This window comes from Styela clava, chromosome 5, assembly GCF_964204865.1.
Source record: "Styela clava chromosome 5, kaStyClav1.hap1.2, whole genome shotgun sequence".
NCBI lineage: Eukaryota > Metazoa > Chordata > Ascidiacea > Stolidobranchia > Styelidae > Styela > Styela clava.
The window spans coordinates 7394157-7416235 of NC_135254.1; the positions used below are offsets into that span (position 1 = coordinate 7394157).

Below are 22079 nucleotides of genomic sequence, written 5' to 3' on the forward strand. Positions count from 1 at the left end.
TCCATTTGGCTGTTATCACATTGACCTTTCTCTTTTACTTCTCATAGAAAACAGGTTACAAAATGAAATCTATTTTCTACTTTGGTGTGTATTTCTTGGTTTTGATTTCCTTGTTTCATTTATCATTTGGGCTTGATGATGATGACGATGAAGATGAAAATGGAAACTTGAGACATAGAAGAGGTAAAATCAATATTTTATATGAAGTGTTCACGAAGTTTACCCGTGGTAGTATAGTTATGTGTGAGAGGATTTGGAATAGTTACGTGTGTGAGGACTAAAATTTCTGATGACTCATTTTCCCGCCTTTTTTTATATTTGTATTGTAGCAATCAATTCTGACAGTTTAATAACAGTATAAAAGCCTCAATGACCTTCAACAGTCTCGCATACTGGACAAAACAATGAAAATTATTGATATTGCTTAATGCTTTTCATCATTTGAAGAAATAAAATCTCTCTCTCTGGACTGCTCACTGCTGCAGTGTGGTTCACATATCTGCTGGTTGGTTACAGCCTCTTCATCCATTAAGTCCATGCCTCTAAAATGAATAACTGGCTAACTAATCCCATACCCAACATAGATCTGTAACCGGACAACACGCCATGGTTCGCCATATGTTTGACATCTTATTGGCTTTCCTCTCCTCCAGTTAAATGTGTGAATCCTATCAAAAGTGGAAAATGTACTGATAGTAACCACTGTTATGCTAAGAACTGTTGTTAATTAATAATTGCAATGAAATTTCCTTAAATACTGAAGATTGAAACAATTCAATACAAAATCCTCCCTTCAATTTCATTCCCCCTTATTGTTGTTTTTTTAGGTGAAGGCGTTCATTATTCCATTGATGATGGGATAGAAATGTTAGATGCTGAAACTTTCAGGTAAGTCTATTACATGAAATGAACAAGTGTTCCAAAAACAATCATGGACTGGTAACCGGACGAGAGGCCGGTGTTCGCCATATGGTTAAGTCGTCATAACGGCTTTCTTCTCCTCTGGATAAATATGTAAATCCTATCAAAGTAAAATGTTATGAATATGCTTTGTCATGCATTACTGTAAATTTTTTTCATTCTTTTTTTTTACTTTTGCTTCCCAGGTCAACCGTGTATAACAGTTCTGTAGCGTGGTTTGTTAAATTTTACTCTCGCTGGTGTGGACATTGTAAGACGTTTGCTCCAACTTATAAACAACTTGCATTGGATATTAAAGGTATAATTGTGTACAATATATTGCTTCGAAATATTGTCAAGATGATTAAATGGTACTCCCGTAGTATGTGTACCAGGTTAGAGTTAGGCGATAATTTCATTCCGATTTTCCTTCTTATTGTTCTATTACGAGTTCGGGGACTGTATCTGTATGTGTTGCCAAGTGAATATACCCCTTGCCCATTGGTTACCGTCTCTTTACACAACTTGATTAAGTGAGCAAAGAAAATTATTGGTATGGTGGTACCCCTCCATATTGGTAACACACTTCTGGAGGGCCGATTAAATTATGTTACGAATGTTTCCATAATTTTGATTTGTTATTAATTTGAGTGCCACGACGGACCAAAACTTGAATAAAACACCGGTGTGAGAAAATCGGGAAAACTTCTATTTTTGATTTTAAACTCCTCTGACTGAGTATTGAAATATTATGGTGAATATCACTTCAAACTTTGCTTTGAAGTTCAGTGTGAAAAGCATTTATATTATTGTAATTTTTTTCAAAATTTGAACAATCCTTTGTTATCTGAAACCCCCGAAATGTGATGTTATTCATACTTTTTCGTATCATTTTTTGTCTTCTATTTTTTTATTTCGAGTATTGAAATACTCCAAATTTTGCTTGAATATTCAGTTTGCAAAGTATTTATATCATTATCAATTTTTCAGACTTCAATTTTCACTTTTTGTCTAAAACCCTTGAAATGTTATTTTATAGTTTCTTTTTTCTGTTCAGATTGGCATCAAGTCGTGCGGCTGGCGGGAGTAGATTGTGTCAGTAAATCAGAGAGTGGTCTTGATACCGGACATAAAGTTTGCTTTAGAAAACCTTTCTTCATCAGTGGGATGCCAGATTTTAGGGTAAGACGTGAATTTGTAATGTTCATCTAAATGCCTTTATATTATATTCACATGCTAAATACTGTGTAAATATACCCACTATGGTACATAATAACAACAACACACCAAATAAATTCGATAAATGGAGTTCAAACATGTGACGTAAAAGTACTACATGGAACTTTGTACTAAAAGTAAAAATGAAACATACAAGCACAATGTTTTTTGGTAAATGCTGGAGGGAACAATACAACCATGCAATCATCCAAGTCAGCTCCCGCCATATCCACTGTTATACATAGGATTCACAGTTACTGGATGACTGTAAATGCTAAATTTGATGCACAATTCGATAAACTCTTGACAAATTTGTATGTTTCAGTATTTTCCTGCTAATATGACGGATGAGGAATTTGCTGGTTTTCGAAGAAAATATGAAGGTAAAATTAAAACCCGAACACAAATAAAGTTGTAAACTGTCAGCCAGATATTTTTTTTGTGAATTATTACTAGTTGTTAGGAATTCAGATAAACAGGTTTTCTACATATTGTGGATTCTGCATTTTGCAACGGACCATAATCTTACATAATTTGGATCTGTTGATAAAAATTTTAATGCAACCAAATACACCAATTAGTTAAATGGAGAAATAGCACTACACACGAGGCAGAATGTCATTGGCATATTGAAGACCATTTGGTCGCACTCACTGATATACTCTATGACAGGGCTACTCAACTATTTTCACCAAAGGTCCATTTAGAAAACTTCAAAATTACTGGGGTCTGGACATTACAGAAAATTTATTTCATTGAATAAACGAAACTTCAAATGTAATATTAAATTAAATACAAGAGCAATGAATAACTCAAAAATATGGATACAAGTGTCACACATCGGTACCAGTACGACAAACTGTGTAGTTGTGTATGTAAATGGTATCAAAAATCATGTAAAACTATTAAACGAGGCTTATGCTGCCAAAAGAAATGAGCAGACGGTCCAAATTTAATGAACAAAAGGCCCGGATTCAAACCGCGGTCCGCCAGTTGAGTAGCCCCGCTCTGTGAGTTACTATATTTTGGAAAAAATTGGTTTGGAATCGTTTTTGCAATTCCATTGTGCACTAGCTAAGATGGTGGAATGGAATTTATTTACTGGTATATATTTCATCCTACGAAACTGAAGTAGTGATTTTGAGATGGTTGATTGAATACTTCAAACAGTAGATCTTGTAGATTATTATTCAGAATCTTTTTGGTTTTGTGTCATCTTTCTAATTGAGTTGTCTCTGCTATTGAAAATTTTGATCATAATTACTCAATACTGAACTTGAAAGGTAAAAAAGTTTACGGAAGTGACGGTTCTGTTATTGAAGATTCTGATTCGTTGGAGAAAGTACGAGAAAGCTTGATCGGTTTTATTCAAGAAAATTCAAAAAATGAAAAATTTTCGTTGGCAACTTTAAAGTATATGCAGAAAATAGAATTTATGTGTCATGTAGATTGTTTCAAATTTTTATATTTGAAAGTAGTCGTGAAGACTGAAATTTTAGTTTTAGTGAGACTGTGTATTTTTGCACAACGATGGCCAAAATTCAATATTTTGAATATGTTCAAGAATAATAAAAGTTTCAAATATGGAAAATATTCCTGTGGGACTACTTGAAATAAAACTTTTTTAAAAAAGTTGTAAATAACTTCTAAATCAAGAAATTGGAATATCGAATCTAATTAATTTTTGATTCATTTTGTAATTGTTTCCTGGTAATTTTAAAATTACCCATAAAGGCCAGATACTTAAAACCATTTTTTCAAATGCTTGCTTCAGCCATATTTTAGTGCTTTACAGATTTGGGTGAAAGCTTAACAAACAAGTTCATTCATCCCACAATAGTATATTCATGATTACCACTGCTTAATAAGTAGATGATGGGGGAAAAAATCTGTCCGCACAGGGCTCCCTTATTTTTAGAAACTAAAAACTAGAAATAACTTCAGTTATAAATCAAGTTTCAAAGATAACTTTGAAACAAAAAGAAAAACTGTATGTTACTGTAGATTTCATTATAGAATTGATAAAATTTTATTGTAGCGAGAAAATTGATAAAAAAAAATTGGGATTTAATGAAACCATGCCAGTCTTATTTAGAGTGAAAGTATGACTGATGGAAAGCAAATGTTAAAGCAAATTTGACTATATTCATATGGCTTGGTTTACAGTGATTGTCAGTTGCAATCACTTCAAGTCTCAATGAATGCGATAAACTATATTATATTAAGAAATTGTTCTTAGTTATTATCATGGCACTCCTCGACCGGGTGACATTTCTTCGTTTTTTTGTAATTTTCAAATACCTGAGTCATAATTGAACCTGAAAATTTGCGGTTAAATATTTCTTCCATTTTGACTTTCAAGATTGTCATTTGCAAATCTGCCTTGGACGATTACATTTTTAAGTTTTTCTCAACTCGATGCAAAATATTTTTTATAACAGAAAGAAAGATCTTGAAGCTCTGATTGACGAAGACTCCAATGAGAATCACAGAGTTCTGATTATTGAACCTAAATCATCATTTGTTGGCCGTCAGGTGATTGTAATTTGAGATTTGTTTCAAAAAAATATTAGAGGTTTACACTTGTGTTCTGTGAATTATTTTGTAGGCAATTGCCTTTATATTTCAGGGATTAAGTAATGTTTAAAACGTACAAAGTTTAGGTTGATAGATGTTGTCCAAAGAAGTGGTACGTGTTCGCTCACCCAAAAGTGTTTAGTTAATTAAAACATGCACGCATATACAATAAATAAGAGAGTGTTAAAAGCCAAGATTTCTTTGTGTGCTTGTCTTTTATAATTGTTCACTTTGACTCTAATTTTTGACTGCAAAGTGTACATATCGATTGAGTTGCTAAAATCTTGTTGTTGAGAAAAATCGCAAGTAATGTACCAATCTATTTTCAATTTTCAGTAATTAATGTGTTAAACAACTCTAATGTGCTATTACCTCAATTGTACAAAATTCCTCCAAAAAAATTTTATTTTTTATTTTTATTAACCTGTTTCAGACGCCCAATCGAGCCCAATTTTGAATACATTTTTATTAATGTCATACGACCCCCAAAATTTACCCAATATACAATAATTATATACCATTGGAAAGGTATTTTAGAGTACTATACGCTAGATGTCACTGGAGGACCGTAAACTAAAACACCTCTTTCAAGAGGTCTCTCGTAACGTCAAAAAATAACAAAAATATTTACACTCTCTCATTCTATCAGCTGTTGGACGTCTACAGCTATTGTAAAGCTGAAATGTGACTATACAGTTGACTGCACATTGGTTTTCTCTTTCATATGATACTAAACGCTTTTCCATAGCGCGCGTTGTTCAAGCGTTTTGGAAATTTTCCGTTTGAGAAGTCACCACATCGAATCAGGCCAGGCTAAGCTTGATAGATCGATCGGTTGTTTGTTTGTGCTTTATCGCGTTGAAAGCTTTTGTGAGTCATAATAAAACATTTATTTTGAATCATAAAAGCTTATAATCGTCAGACAAGGAGAATTTGCGAGATAAAACGCCTAACTTTTTTTCGGTGAGGCAGCTGCGATCAAACGACTCGATATTTTTATAACTTCCTGACGTTGTGAGATGTCCACTCTCCTATGTTATGTAGCATATAAAATGACCTTCAAAATAAGACCTTATCATACTAGATTTTGTTATTGGTTAGCGCACAACGCCAAGGTTTATGGAATTATTTTCTTGTTGTGCGACGTTTTTATATCGCAGCGGGAAGTACACGCGTGATATGTAAGCGAAATTTTATCACTTCTAAATGTCATATAAGGTTCATTCTCATATTGTTGTGTGGGGAATAAGATTTCCTTTCAAGCAAGACCATAACAAACATTCCAGACCTCATGGTATACACACAGCATTGCAAAACGTCGCGCATGCGTCAAACCGGGAGGATTAGGTTAAACAGGAGTGCTTGTTTCTGCCGTGCTTGATCGACTGTGCCATCCTTGTCCAAGCATCGACTCTAGATTTTGTAAAGGAAGATATTTGAGGCAGCAATTTCATTAATCAATGTACTTCTCATTACTACAGGTTATTCTTGACATGACAGCATTTACTGGATTACAAGTACGAAGAGTTTCTGAAACAAACAAAAAAGTTCTCAAATTATTGAAAGATTTTTATGAATTTGAACTTGATGATAGTTCACCAACAGTTCTTGTGTTGAAGGATATGGCTTCTTATACTGAATGGAATGTTCCAGAAGAGGAAGGTGGGACAATTTTGCCAGAGTTGTGTAGTCGTAATTTGACATGTTTTGTCGCAGTCAAATTTTTAAAATTGGAGTGAAGTCGGGAGTTGAATTGTTTTTTTTTTTCAATTCGGAAATTCAATTCATGATTTTTCTCACTATAAAAAATCTATTGATTCCAAGATTGGTTGGTGTTTTCTCAATTTCATACAACTTTGTAAATAAACTACAAATTTTAAAAAGAATGTGGACTGAAAATTTAGTACAGCTTAAACCAGAGGTGGGCAAGGACAGGACCAGAAGCCAAATATTTCGATCACCCATTTTATGAACAATATTCACTGTGTTATGGAAGCAAAAGTGAAAAACAAAAAGCAACGTGTCAAAACTAAATTAAATTTGCAATTCCTTGAGCCATTTTTAGCTAAATATCAAAATTTGGTTTCACTTCTGTTGTGACTGCATTAGTCGTGCCAGATTAAATCACCCAACGGGCCAGATTTGGCATAGTTTGCCCAAGTAGGTTAAAATTGGTTTTTCTTACCCAAGATGAATTGAATATATCCTGTGTTAAAATTTTCGAATGTTTTGTTTAGATGCTCGTAAGTTTATTCGCAACAAACTCCAGACACTGCCTGGTGTGAAACGAGTTCGGGAAAAGATCGTTGTTGAGCGAAGAAATGAAACTAAGGGAGCAGTCGATTACGAAATGCCAGATGTTGACAGGTAGACATTACTACATTTTAAATTAAGTTTGATTGAAGCAAACACAGGCTGTTACTCTAATTTAAAGTTGCACTGACTGTCTCACAGGGGTTGTTTTCACTTGTGCCAAAATCCTTTGTCGTTATTGTTTGTGTTTCATAAAGCAAATGAGAGTATAGACATGACATGGTCAAACTACGGCCTACTCTGTAATTCAATCTGACCTCGGAGCCAAATCCGGTTCACTGGGTACCGTAATTCAATCTGGCCCGCCTGATGCTGCCGCAACCAAACTAAAACCAAATCTTGATGTTCTAGCTAAAAATAGCTCAAGAAATTTGTTGAGATTGCGGTTAAATTTAGTTTTGGCATGAGCCTTATTGTTTTCCTATTTTGCTTTTGTAACACTGTGAATATTGTTCATAAAATGTTTCTTTTTATGTCTCACTTACATGGCCCACCAGTGCAAGTGACTTGAATTTTTGGCACTTGGTCCAAAAACCGTGCCAGCCCCTGGTACAGACAGACTATAAAAAATTAAATCATTTCAAATACAATTAAAACACAATTTTTTTGTTTCATGGCAATCTCAAAGTAAAATTGCTAGATTTAGCTGTGCTGTTGAATTAGTATGACACCAAATCCAAGTATATGTATGGTATTCTGATATTCAAAAAATTTGGTATCGAAATACTTGTTTTTCTATTAAAGCCAGAAAAGTAGATAGATTGCTAATAGAACACCGCAGTAAACTGTAGGTGTCCAGATTTTGGGTCTTGTGTACTCTCTTACTACAAGTACTTCCTCTGGGCTTGTCATAACCATTTTTACAAATGTCATTTCTAAATCCCTACCTGACTACATTTTACAGAAATTATATCACTACAGCATCACAATCAAGTCTTATAGATTTGCCTAAGTATAGCTACTATTGCCCAAAATGGCATTTATGTCGACGATAACGACCTCACTAACGCCAGCGATCTTTTTCATATCTGGATCGCTTCGACGAAAAAATGAGAGAAATAAATTGCTTAACTTCGGGTAATCGTCTGTGCATTTTGGACAACCATCCATATAATGAATTTTTGAATGCTGTAGTCAGGTGGGGGTTAGGATTGACATATGCAAAAATTGGGCTGAAGTATGTGAACTAAGATGGCAGATGCTGGAACTAGTGTTCCCTCTAATAATAAAATTTCACACTGCGCAAATGTTGCTATTTGAGACTATTTTAAGGCTGAGCAGAATCCTGGATTATTTGCAAACTTTGTGAAAATAGTAGCCTATCATATATTATCGGAATGCGAAGAAAGCACCCATTTAACTTGAATAGCCTCTCCTTGTTTTCGTGCTTTTCCAACTCTTATACACTTCGTCCATGTTTGTTGTGTTTATTTCTGAATCAAGCGACAATTATCCAACGTACAAAACTTATTATACAATCTCAACATTTTTGTTGTTAAAATATCATTGCTTTCACCAACAATCAGGGCATGAAATTTTGCTTTTCTTATGCTCTGCATGATTTCTCCCTTGGCGACAAAGTCTATGCTTTTCAAAAATTTAAAGCCGTAATTTTTGCTTCACCATGAATATGGTAATTTAATTCGACTATTTATTACTTTGCGGGACAATATTAATGAATTCAGCTTGACACATAGTAGAACACTATCTATGTGAGGCTTTATTTCACTTGATGGGATTTTCAACACTTTTTTTCAGTGGTTGGTTTTGCGTTGAAACAGTTCGAACAACCTCCTCTTGCTTCCACGTTTCCACGCTAATGCATCTAGTGCGTCAATGTGCTTCCATGGTTTAAATGACGTTTTTTATAGTCAACTTCCTATTCCCACCAACGATTTGCCTTTTTCGAATCACTATCAGGTGCAACTATAGCCTTTATAATATTATTGTACGTGGTGTTAGTTGAAGGCTGATGGGAGCGGCCCAGTTCTCAGCTCGATCTCTATCGCACCCTCTGTCTGAGATTGCCTTCCATATCTTCATCTGTGTCAACTTCACTACGGACAATAACAAGATCCTGCCAGTTGACAACATGAAATCCATAGCGCGCGATGAAAATTTCAGAATGCGACACTGGGTCGCGCTGGCATACGTAAAACGAGGTGCTTGGGCGTGACAGACACGTGTGTGACATCACAATACACCGCAATACACCAAAATACACCGCAAATGTTATGGTGGTACTGTACAATAGCGCAGTTGCGCAGCTTAGAGGGAACCTTGTCCGTAGCCAATATCATTAAAATGCGATACAAATAAGTTGAACGTAATTTTTAGAGTCAATGAAAAACATCAAATGCTAGGTCATAGTCGTGTATTTTATCCAAATTATTTTCAAATTTCAAGAAATTCTAAGATACTGCATGTAATCCGCAACCGTTTTTATCAGCGGTACTCTGGCGTGGCGTAATGATCTCTAGCAGACATGATGCGGACATTTTTTTTTTGCGCGTTTTGTAACATTCATAGGTTACGGCTTCCTCCACCATAAATTCGATGCATCTGAAATAACTGATTAACTAATCACACACTCAACATGGACTGGTAACTGCACGAGATGCTGTGGTTAGTCATTTAATTAAGCCGACCTATCGGCTCTTCTCTCCCTTGAGATAAATGGGTAAATCCTATTCTATCAGCATCTCGTTTTAAGATATCATAACATAAATGTATTCAACATTTGTAAGTGGAGATAATTTGACAATGGTATTCGGATTTTTTATTTCCGAAAAATGTGAGAATTTCTCAATTTATTATATAAAAGGTTGAAAAAAAATGACTTATTCTAAGTGTATATTGAAGAATTTGTTCGCTGTACTCAAACAAAGACCTCAGTAAAGTATTTAAAACCTCTAAGAAATTCCTGGTTCAATGAAGCAAAATAGGAAAACCCGCCCGCAGAAAAAACTGACCGATATTGATAGTTAGAAAAAACACAAACATGACAGAGGACTGTTGAACTTTGAAAAACTTTTTAAAACGAGTCATAAAACATGAAAATATTCAAATGAAACTGACAAGTTGTACTGGCTAGTTAACTGTTCACGAGTTAGGTTGTTAAACATCAACTTCAGTGTGATACAAAAAAAAACAATCGGCCACTGCTTTCCCTGGCTACATTCCACCATGTTAATTAATGTGAAACTTTTCCACGTGCGAGGCTCGGCGGCGTAGCGCATCTTGCCAAGTGGAATATGCTCATCACTGCAGCTCTTACGCTGCATGAGTTTGCATGTTTGAATTCCATGGGTGATATTTATTTGCAAGAAGACTGCTGGTCTCCTCTTCGCCATGGCACGGTGGTTCACGTAACCGAAGCTAGGTTGCGGCTTCCTCCACTATCGAGCCCATGCATCTGAAACAAACAACTTGCTTACTAATCTCATACTCGACATGGACTGATAAACGGACGGAAAGCTGTGGTTCCTAAATCCTACCCTAGGTTGTGTCACCGCCCATTATACGCCCTTTTTGTTCATTCACTTGCTATAGTTCGAACTCTTTAGTTACTCAACAAAAACATTTTTACTCAGATGTAGCTCTATGGTTACTTGACAAAAACATTTTGTACTCAGATGTAGCGAATGAAAGCAGATGGTGATATTTTGTTGACACAGTGACAGTTCTTTGTGTTTACTTTATACTTTTCATATCACAGAACAAAAGCGTTTGTTACTGTTGCACACCACGAGCCTGATTTTCAATACGCTTTGCGTCAGATGAAACATACTGGAGGTTGGAAGTTTGTGATAAATAGATTTCATCTATTGGAAATGCAAAAATAAGATATTTGTAAGACAGATAAGGGTTACAGTTAAAATATATTTTCCGTTGACCGGCTAGTATTCTCAAATATATTGGCGGATTCATGTATTGAACTTTTTTAACAGAAAACTAGTAAATATATTAGCAGTAACAGTATGAGTGAACCGTCAACTTCTAAACAAATAGAGGTAGATTGCAAAGAGAAAAAATTTGCTCACAGAAAAGCCGGAATCCCAGCCGATTTTACTATAAAAGTTAAATACGAATCATTCAACGTTCATCGCGATATAATCGTCGCAAACTCTGACTATTTCAAAGCAATGCTGGCTTACGATACTAAAGAAAATTTACAAGGATTTGTTCATATGAAAGATGTAAACCCAGATGTTGTGCGTGAATGCATCGAGTTCATGTACACTGGAAATGTGGATGAGGTTTCAGTTGACATTGAAGATATTGGAGACGTACTCCAAGCAGCTGGAATCATGCTACTGGATAGAATAACTGAGCACATTGGTAATTTCCTAAAGAATAATCTGAATTCACAAAACTGCATTCAAATTTATAATATCGTGGATCAATTTAACATCACTAAACTCATGATATATGTCCAAACATTCTTTGAAAAAACCTACAAGGTGGAAAACTTGACCAAATTGCTTCAACTCTCGAAATCTCATTTCACTGACTACATTAAGAAGCAGCACCCTAACGTGAATGTCACTGTGTGGGAGTGCATTATCCACTGGATAAAATTTGACGTTCACGATCGACAGAAGCACATTTCCGAGCTTTTGAGCATATTAAATTGGGATAGGTTTCCTACAATTTCACTGCTTCAACGATTATGGGACGAACCTATTTTAAGAGATTCTCAAGAATGCAAAAATATTTTATGTGAAAGAGTTTTTATGGACGATCTTGTTTTCAGCCAAAATATTTCTTTCAACAACTATTTTTTACTGAAGAAAATTACGGAAAACCTAAAATTTATTCCGAATTCGATCAAAAGAGCTTTGAATGAGTTTCGGAATACCAATATTATTGAGCTTCTTGCGAAACCCGACTTCAAATCGATTCCTGTATCTGAACTTATTTACTTACTCTCGGATTCAGCAATGGATGATTTAACCGGAGAAAAATGGAAATGGTTGGCGATAAAAGCTTGGGTAGGATACGGAACGGATCGGGAAATTATTTTGCCTCAACTTCTGAGATATATCTGCGGTGAGCAAATAGCAAAAGAGTTTATCTCAATGATCCAAGAAGATAGTTTAGTGATAAAGTCTATGGAGTGCCAAAAACTTCTTTTTAACACTTATCTAAGAAGCCATATGTTTAGTGGAAATAAACGTCATTTTATAGCAGTTCTCTATACGGATGGAAGAATACGAACCATGGATGTTCCATCAAAAACTTGGGAAAATATTGCTAATGTTCCGATTCCCATCCCCAACACAACAATTCCGATGTCAACTAAGATATTCTGTTTCAATGGTAAATTATGTCTTCTCAGTGACAATAAATTGTCTTTCTTGGACAAAAATAAAAGGTGGGTTCGGAAAAGGTCCATGAGCGAAAATCTTGATAGTTCGGCGGGTGTTGTAGCTGTAGATGACAGTATATATGTCATCTCAAAGAAAAATACTTCGTGCTATGACGCACTGCAAGATACCTGGAATGAAAATCTACCAGTATTTGAACAGTTTTACAGTGGACAAATGAGAAAATTTATGGCGGGGGTTTTGGATGATTCAATCTTTGTCGTTCGGAGCACTTTAGATTATAGGGATAGGTTCGGAGAACAGAGGATGAAAACATTTGATGTCAATTGTAAAGATTGGTCACGTGAACTTCATGTCCCAGATTCATGGCACCCCGATTCAAACGGAGAAGAACCTATTACATCGTGTATCGTCCATGAAGATTGCATTTATTTCTTTTCCAACTCTTCTACTGTTAAAGGTTATGATCCGGAAAAGTCAGAATGGAGAGATATTAGAAGCCTTCCGGGTGACAAAAGCTGGCCTTTGCATATAAATGGCTATTTATTTATCGTTCAGAATACAGGAAAAGTCTGGGCTTTTAAAAATATCAATGAATGGACTGAATTCTGTGACATCCCAAAGTTTGTGTCTGGGGTTGAAGGGAGTCACACAACAGTTGACATTGTTTCTGTTTGTGCATTCACTGAAGATTTTCAGAACAAAAGCTTGCATCCTTACAAGAAACCACGACTATTTTGAAAAAAAGGATAACTCGGCGGTGTGGCGCATTGTGCTAAGCATTAGGAATATGCTCGCCATAGCACCTCAATTTACCGTGTGTGGGTTGAAACCCATGCGGAGATAGTTTTGTGCGAGAGGATTGCTGGACTCCTTGCCGCCGAAGATGGTTTGCGTAACCGTTGGTCGGTTACTGGCTAACAAATCCCATACTCGACATGGACTAGTAACCGGACGTGACGCTGTGGTTTGCCATATGATTAAGCTCCCCTATCGCCTTTCCTTCCCCTGGGATCAACTCGTTCTTCCAACATTATCTTCAGCTTCTGTGCGTTCCAATTCCCGGATCCTTCATTGTGTTAGTTTGTTTGTTTAATGATCCACCGTATTTAATACTTCTGCAGTAACGGCATTTAAGAGGACCTTGGAGAAAAAACTATAGAAAATAGTTTTGCGGCAAAATCTCATTTTTATGTTGACTTAGAATACATTTGACGTCGTTGCAAATACTTTGTTTTGTACGGAATTCCCACTTCAACAACATTTTTTTGATTCAAATTAATGGGAACTCCTATAGTGTGTGTACCAGGTTAGGGTTAGGCCATGATTTTATTCCGATTGTCCTTATTTTAGTTCTATTACTGTTTGTGTTAGCCAAATAAATATATTACCCTGCCCAATAAGTTTCAGTCTCAAATTGATGTAAGTAGACCTAATCAATTTAATGGATATGCTATTGGACTGTTCTTTTAAAATAAATATACAATTTATTTGGATAGCATGTATCTATTAATAAATAAATACTGAATATACTGTTGCCTGCTTTTGTTTGGTATTTGAGTTCTAACATATCTCAAAGGAGTCATCTATCCAATACCAATGGAAATATTTGTGAACGAACGCGGCTATTTTGCAGTCAGAGAACTTGGTTACCAACTAAATTTCAAAGGTACATGAAAAAATGTCAGTAACATTACCCGATAGCCTATTAGATAGTGCTTTCAAGTCTATACTCGACCAATTTGTTTTTCCCTAATTCAAATAATCTTAGTTGAACCCGATTTACAACTAATAATACTACTTTTGCCCGAATTACCGAAACTCAATCAATTTAATATGATTGTCCCTACACCACTTCCTGACAAACTTCGCAGAATATCACATTCCTTGACGCGGAATAGCAATAAATTTCGCAAAGTTTAGCAGTTTTTTTAGCTTGTTCATACTGGTATCACTGCTGTATTCAGCGATTCCACTTTAAAATCAATTTTCTTAATTTTAGCCTTGCTTCCTTGGATAGACATTTTACTCAGATATAAAACACTAGAATATTGGTTTTCTTTAAAACTCTTGAAAAACTAGATAGTAATTTCTGGTGAAACATACTTCAAATATAATATCGGTATCATTTAGTATGAGCTTATGGCTACTTCTGTCCCAATTCGAAATTCAAGCAAATTTACTGTGGTAAACAGTGGGCACCAGCTTTGCAACATTTAAAATTCTAAACCTTCCATATCTTCATCTGTATCAACTTCACTACGGACAATAACAAGATTTCGCAGGTTGACAACACAAAATCCATAGCGTGCGATGAAAATTTTTAAAATGCGACACTGGCCCGCGCTGGCATACAGAAAACAAGGTGCTTGGGTGTGACAGACACGAGTGAGACATCACAATGACCGGTGACATTTTTCAAATATTTTATTTCGTGGCTAATCGTAATCGTCGACGCAATAAGTCAAAGCCAACATAAAAGAATATCAATCAGCACCGACCAAAAGAAGGCCTACCTATAACCGTCGAGGATGTTTTTTTACTTTACTATTTTATATTATTATACAATTGCTATCATATATTTGAGACAGTCTAGGACTCTAGGCCCTCTAGGGCTAGGCGGTCATGTCAATATATCTATAAAGAAATTGTGTTGTTAAACAAAAATTAATATCTGCGTAGAGGGATAATTGTGTCGGAATTTAGTTTATCGATGTCGTCGGACTAAATGACACTCGTACTTGACGACAAACAGTCAGAATTTATACCCGTGCCAAAAGTCCATGTGCCGTTAATAAGGACCCCAATTCCACTGTATGATTTAAAACTGGGCGCCTAATTGCTTTTTGTTATGTGCCGTGTTGATATATTTCTTCATAATTACTATGTAATATTAAAAAAATTTAATATAAAAATTTGACAGCGAAAATAGCTAAAAATACGTGAATCATATTCTCTCGCGGGGGTAGGGACATGTATGGCTCATAGCTTACGATCTCTCCAGACAAAAAATAAATTAAAAAGTAGTATTCCAACTTATCTTTTAAAACATTCTGGACCATATCAAAAAGGTAAATATATCGGAAATATCGGCCTTAATCTAACCGATACCGATACATGGCCGATACCGAAAAAATGGCCGATATTGCCGATACCGATACCCGATACCGATACATCGGTACATCTCTAATGTAAATATGAACTACGAGCCACGCTTTGAAAACGAAATGTTGCAACTGCGCGAGCATGAGATTTACTGCGCAAATGTTCTGGTGGTACTTGCGCAATAGCACAATTACGCATCTTAGATGGAACCTTGGTTGGGACGTAGTATGTATACCAGGTTAGGGTTAGGCCATAATCCCACATACAAATACTACGGGAGTCCTTGGTTAGTCCCTGAACTCGTAATAGAAGTAAAATAAGGAAAATTAGAATGAAATTATGGTCTAACCCTAACCTGGTACACATACTACGTTCCCCTGTCTATCATCTTGGTTTACATACTTCCAGAGTACCAAAAATTGTTACACTATGCCCACTACAAGGTAACGTGGTACGAAACTACATGAGACACCAGATTTTTATATTCTTCATGAACTCTTCTCTTCCCAGGTCGAAGGTGTACATGCATGACCTTGAGGTTGCGATTCATTATACATTAAGAAAAGAGGTTTCTGGTGTTGAGTATATTCAAGGAAGATATCTACAAGCTTTGAAAGACTTTGTTGCTGCTCTCATAAAGGTTTGTAAAGATTTATAAAAGCTTGGCGGTGTGATGCATCGTGCTAAGTGTCAGGAATACACTAGCTTTCATACCACTGATTACCCTGCATGGATTCGCAGGTTCAACTCCCATGCGGGGATGTTTATGTGCGAGAGGATTGCTGGACTCCTAGCGTCATAGGGTGGTTCACGTAACCGCTGGACGGTTACGGCTTTCCCTTCCATCAAGTCCATTTACGTTAAAACAAATAACTGGCTAACTGACCCCATACCCGACTTGTAATGGTAATGGTAACCAGACAAGAGGCTGTGGTTCGCCATATGATCAAGCCATCTCTTATCGACTATCCTCTCCCCAGAATGAATATGTTAATCCTATTTTAACAGAACAAATCTTCTATTTTTGAAGTGAAAATTTCTAATTGAAATTATGATTTCTAATTGGTTTGAACTGGTGTAATTAGTCTTGTTTATGTTATTCCATTTTTAATAAACTCTTCATGTTTTAGAAGAGAAACTTGTAGCTGTAAGTGACCAAAAAGACTCGCAAATAGAAAAAAATTAGAATTTAGTTTCTCTGACTTCATGTTCTATCGATTACTGCATGTTAATATTCAATCTTTTTCTCAGTACTTCCCAGGTCGTCCACCAGTTATGAAATTTCTAACAAGAATTAACAAAAGTATAAAAGATCTTCTTGTTACTAATATGTTAGTCTGGGGAACATGGCAGGAGATTCTGGAGAAAGCAGATGAGGTGATTGTTTTAAAATGAATATCATTTACCATATATCCTTGTGTATAAGCCGACCTCCTAAAACGGCCCTATATTGGTGAATTTTCAAACTCTGCTTATTTGCAAGAATTTACAGTAAAACATACATAATACAAATTGTAACACTCCGTACGCACCTATCACAGCAAATAATTGCTTTGCTCAAAGTTATGCATGTACAAGTAGACCCGTTAAGTTTAGCAACTTCTATTTTGTAGTTTTGAACTCGACTTATATATCTGAAAATTTCCGGTAATGCAGGTATCAGAATTTGTTATGATACATATACAATAGACCATCAAAGCTGTAAGTTTTCCCTACGGATAGATAATCTATAAACAGAAGAGTTCATATCAATAAAGGATAACATGGGTATCTTCCTGAATCATTCGCATAACAAAGCAAGATCTGTAGCCCAGTTTAGGCAATTCGGTTGAATGCTTGCATAGGCCAGTGGTTTCCAACCTTTTTGGGTAAATTCTTTTGCTTGATGAGAGTGTTGACAAGGGCTGCACAAAACACTTTACGGGTGGGGGGTTGTGGCCTGCGGGTCACCTGTTAAACGTCTCTGCTCTAATGCGTTCATTTACATCAGGGGTCGGCAACCTTTTGTCGCTCGCAGGCCAAAATTAAGGTCGCAAATCATTGGCAGGCCGCACATATTTTTAGAAAGTTGAAAAACCGAATGAATGGTACTTTTTATATTAATAATCAAGCAGTGATACATCTCTCGAATAGAATATAGATTTATTTCCTCATTGCATCTCATAAAATTTCATTTGAATATTTTCAGCGCCATTGAACCCTTTGCATTTAGCATCAACTTTTCTGCGTTTCGTTGCCATTTGCTTAATTATACTTGAATTATATGCTCATTAAACGAGTAATTGTGAAATATAAAATTGTTAGGTTATAATATAATTTAGTCTAAAGAATATATTCGTCAAAACGGATGTTTTGTTACTATAATTTAGTGAAGCGTTGCGGGCCGGATTATAGTGCTCCCCATGCCGGATTTACATGATGCAAATAAACATATATATTTACAGACTAAAGGAGCCTACCTAACGAGGAATGAAACATACTATGGATGTTCAGGAAGTCAACCAGATCTTCGAGGATTCCCATGCAGTTTGTGGCAGCTCTTTCATGTACTGGTGAACCAGGCTTACAAGATTGAACCTGGTAAAAATTTATTTGTTTTAGCAAATCTCAATTTTTTTGGGAATATTTCTGTTCTCTTTTCTACCTGTTAGCTCAGCTCATTATCATGGAAAAAACACACGGCACACTTACACTGAAAAAAAATTGCTGCCTTTAAATAAAACTCAATCTTGTGGCCGTATCATATGTCTTTTAAAGTTCATAAACCTAAGAAACCCTAAGAAATAACGACAAAATGTCAACCATTCATACTCATCTCTGCCTGATCTTTCTCTGAACTGGTGAAAAAGTAACTCCTGATCGCTTTTGGAACTGCTGTGTTTGCTTGTTATTTTCTTTAAACAATGTTCGAAGAAAAAAAGATATGATTTTTCATATTTATTCCGGGGAGAGCAAAGCTTGATATTGAGGCAACATCTTAATATTATGGCGGGCCACAACTTCTCCTCGTCCGATTACCAGTCTTTAGCAGATATGCGGTTAGTTAACTGGTAATATGTTTCAGAAAATGCAAAGAAAAATTGTGCGTATCGCAGAGAAGTGCCAATTCGAAAGGGGTGTGCTCTCACAAAACAAGTTTTTAATTTAGTTTAAACTGGTATGTGAGAATAACTCCAATCCCAAAGCCGATACCTGAGACAAAAATATTTTGAATTGTGTTTCTGGTAATTTATTTTGTTTCGCTGTCATAGTTTGAATAATAAGATGCTATTTACGTCCTGAGTCCAATTTATTATCTATGCCTATGACATTACAATGTCCTAACAACTAGATGATGTAAAGCGAAAAATGCGCATTAGATGATCAATAACTAAAATTTTTGTGCCTGTAACTCCTAGAAATCCTATATTGAATAAAGGTGCGGCCCACAGTTTTCACCCTGTCATTTGTATCTGGCCCTTCTGTATTAAAGGTTGCACACCCCTGGCCTAAATTCAGTGTAGAATAATTATCTAATGAGCAACAATTCTCATTTTTAAATCTCTATATTTCAGAGGGTGAGTGGGGTGTTGGTATGCTGATCAACATGAAGGAATACATCGCACGATATTTCTCTTGTATGGAATGCAGAAAACATTGGGCAATTGCTACAGATGATATTGAAGAGGTGATTGTTTATCACTTTTAGCATACTTTTGTAGGCAATTCATCTTCAGTTCATTCATCTAGTTGCATTGTAGTTTTCTGTTTGCCTGAAAAGGGGGTGGGCCACACAGAGATTGTGCAACGAAAATAGGTCACGAAAGAAAAAAGATTGAGAACATCAGGTGTAGTCATTATATTTAAATGAGTTATACCCTCCCTATACTTTTCTGGCTTGAATCTCACCACTGCATCATTGATTTCTAAACATGCCTCGGGGTTGTTACTTACCAATTTTAATTGGTAAGTATGTTGATAGGTATTTGTCTGTCTGTCTGTTAGATGCACGCGATATCTCACGAAAGCCAGATTGAATCTGCTCCAGATTTTGCATGTGCATTCATCATATCTCGGACCAGAAGCCTATTGATTTTGGGCGAATTATGTCGTATAATTAGCGAGTTATTAAATAATTAGTGATGCAACACAAGGTGTTACTATGGAGTAAGAACGCTGTTTTGGGGGATCCTTTAACTTTTGATCGATAAGTGTTCGGCCTCTGACCTATATTCTTGTTTTAGTGTTGATCTAGAAATACAGAAAATTTGTCAAACAGCTACTTTTACAAAGGCATATGATATATTACGATCATAGATGCTCAAAATGCCGTCTATCCAATTCAGATCAGTGTCCTAACCTAGAAGCTTGTGTAGCGTATTGGAGGTTGACATGTGGGATATCGTTCCAATTCATACTATTCACATTTTATAGGTGATCTCATCTGACCTACAATGTTTTTTTTGCTTTTCCAGCGACCACCTTGTAGTTTGATCAAACCTTCGATTCAGAGAAATTTTTTTTTGCAAATGTTTAGATTGATGGAAGTGAAGATTCTATCATGTATCTCTGGTCCAAACATAATGAAGTGAATCTGCGTTTGTCTGGTGGAAAGAATGATGATCCTGAGTTTCCTAAAGTACAATGGCCGACAAGAGAAATTTGCCCTGAATGTTGGAATGAACATTTGGTGAGAAATTTTTCTTAATTAACAATAATAATGAGGCAATTGGATCAAACGTTGCAGTTGTGGTTTATTATCTTATCCTTATTTCTATTTTCACTCTTAGTGTAACTGTAGTAAGAGCTAGGGCTGTGAAGTAGGGGAACTTTACAATAGACTCCAACTGCTGTTTGGAGTTGTTAAATATTTTGACTTGAATTCTAAAACAGTGGTTCTCAAATGACGCGCTCCACAATAACAGTTTTTTGAGGATGCGTGAAGCTGATTAAAAATAAAAAAAATTGTTAGATTTGATCTTGCCCGCTTTATTTTGTATATTTACATTTCAAAACTATTTACATTTCAAAACTATCTACGCATTTTCAACATGTTTTTGAATAAAACATACTTTTGCCTTGCTATTTGTTATTTATAGATTATTGTTAGCTAATTATTTTTGAGGTGGGGCACAAAACTTGGCGAATTCTAAAAAGGCGGTGCAGCTTGAAATGTTTGAGAACCACTGCTCTCAAATATCAAATTTTGATACTTAAAATCTTTGGCATGTGCAAGCTTTTTTTTTATTGACTTTTATGAACGTTGAGTAAACTTATTTACTTTCTGTTGACCCCGGGAAGTTGAACTTGAGTCGGTGGCTCCGCAGTTCTGGTCAGAGCAAGTTTACTTTTACCTCAACTGCTAAACCACCTGTTTTTACATATTTTGTACACCTAAATCCTACTGGTTCGCATTGCCTGTCTAACTTTTTAAGTGGTGAACATGATATCTAAGCCCAGGATTATTTACCTGTGATGCCAAAACAGTCCAAACTTCAAATACTAGGCGGGCAGTTTTCAAGCGGGGGCCTATGGGGCCACAGAGATGATAGGGGGGCCACAATGTTGACGAAAAACTGAATTTACTTCTCACTCTTCATGGAAACTTCTCCTTTTTCCTAGTTTCATTGCTCGATAAGTTTATTTCGCAGGGTGCTTTCACTTTGTTGTGCGTGAATTGTTTGACCTTTGATTTAGAATACACCAATCAAAACGAGACTATAAATACCACTGGAATGATAAACGGGTTGTCATGAGTGCTAAAAGCCTCTGTAAGTCAACCACTGGAAAAGGCCATCTTCAGATACCTTTTCATTAAACTGGGTCTCTTGTATGTACAAAACCAGACAAGCGAATAAAATCACCATATTTGGTCATAGATAATTTTTTGTTTTTGCAGGAATTTGATGAAACAAAGGTGTTCCAATTCCTTGTAGATTTCTATTCTCCTGCCAACATTTCTGAAGATTTTGTGGAAGATGTCAAACCAGTACCACGACCATCTGATGAACTCTAGTTATAGTTAGGGCAATTGTTAGATAGTATAATGAAATTTTATTCTAGGAAAATTTAAGATCATGGAATTGGGTTGGAATATTAATAACAAAATTTGCCAATAAATTTTGCCAATTTAATCATGCTTTTTAATCTAGATAAGCTTGATATTTGTGGCTCTAAATGTCACCTTTTTCAAATTATTCAAGTTACACAATTGCCAAAATATTGTTGTTAAATCACTATTCTACTACTTTTGATTCCAGGGTATCCCAATGTGTAACTAAATAACGTTGTTAGTATAAACTTTAGTTTTTCCTTTGGATATTGTGTATCGTCAAGAAAAGCATTAAAGTATGCTGATATTTATCCTCATAAATGGACTGGCATGCAATTTAACCAGTATTCGGGAACTTTCAAACATTTATTGCAAGTTTATTTAGCTGGATGATTTATTGGAATAGACTTTGTAGGGGTGTAAATGTGGTGTTGACTTGACTGGGATGGAATAAAAATGATGAAATGGCCTAATGTCTGCTTTTGCATTGATAATTGATTGTAGATAGGAATGCTGGCATAGGATCCTGATGAGCGAAGGATGAACTGCCTTTTAGTATATGACAGGGCATGCTTCAAGGGGTGCTCGAAAATTTTGATAATTTC

General features: G+C 35.7%; 1 protein-coding gene across 1 annotated transcript; it reads left to right on the forward strand.

Moving 5' to 3' along the window:
• The first annotated feature begins 51 nt into the window (after positions 1 to 51).
• LOC120344425 (sulfhydryl oxidase 1-like) lies at positions 52 to 21943 on the forward strand. Its single transcript, XM_078112359.1, has 15 exons — positions 52 to 183; positions 828 to 888; positions 1107 to 1219; positions 1958 to 2082; positions 2444 to 2501; positions 3402 to 3531; positions 4560 to 4653; positions 6177 to 6357; positions 6933 to 7062; positions 15954 to 16083; positions 16695 to 16820; positions 17888 to 18023; positions 18998 to 19110; positions 19960 to 20112; positions 21322 to 21943. The coding sequence occupies exons 1-15, from the start codon at positions 63 to 65 to the stop codon at positions 21436 to 21438; spliced, it is 1788 nt and encodes a 595-aa protein (XP_077968485.1). The 5' UTR covers positions 52 to 62; the 3' UTR covers positions 21439 to 21943.
• Positions 21944 to 22079: the final 136 nt, after the last annotated feature.

Bases quoted from the DNA above. Each gene is read 5' to 3' on its own strand.
- LOC120344425 (XM_078112359.1), top strand. From the start codon at position 63: ATGAAATCTATTTTCTACTTTGGTGTGTATTTCTTGGTTTTGATTTCC. The intron at 889-1,106 runs GTAAGTCTATTA...TTTGCTTCCCAG, and splicing joins TTAGATGCTGAAACTTTCAG to GTCAACCGTGTATAACAGTT. The intron at 2,083-2,443 runs GTAAGACGTGAA...TGTATGTTTCAG, and splicing joins GTGGGATGCCAGATTTTAGG to TATTTTCCTGCTAATATGAC.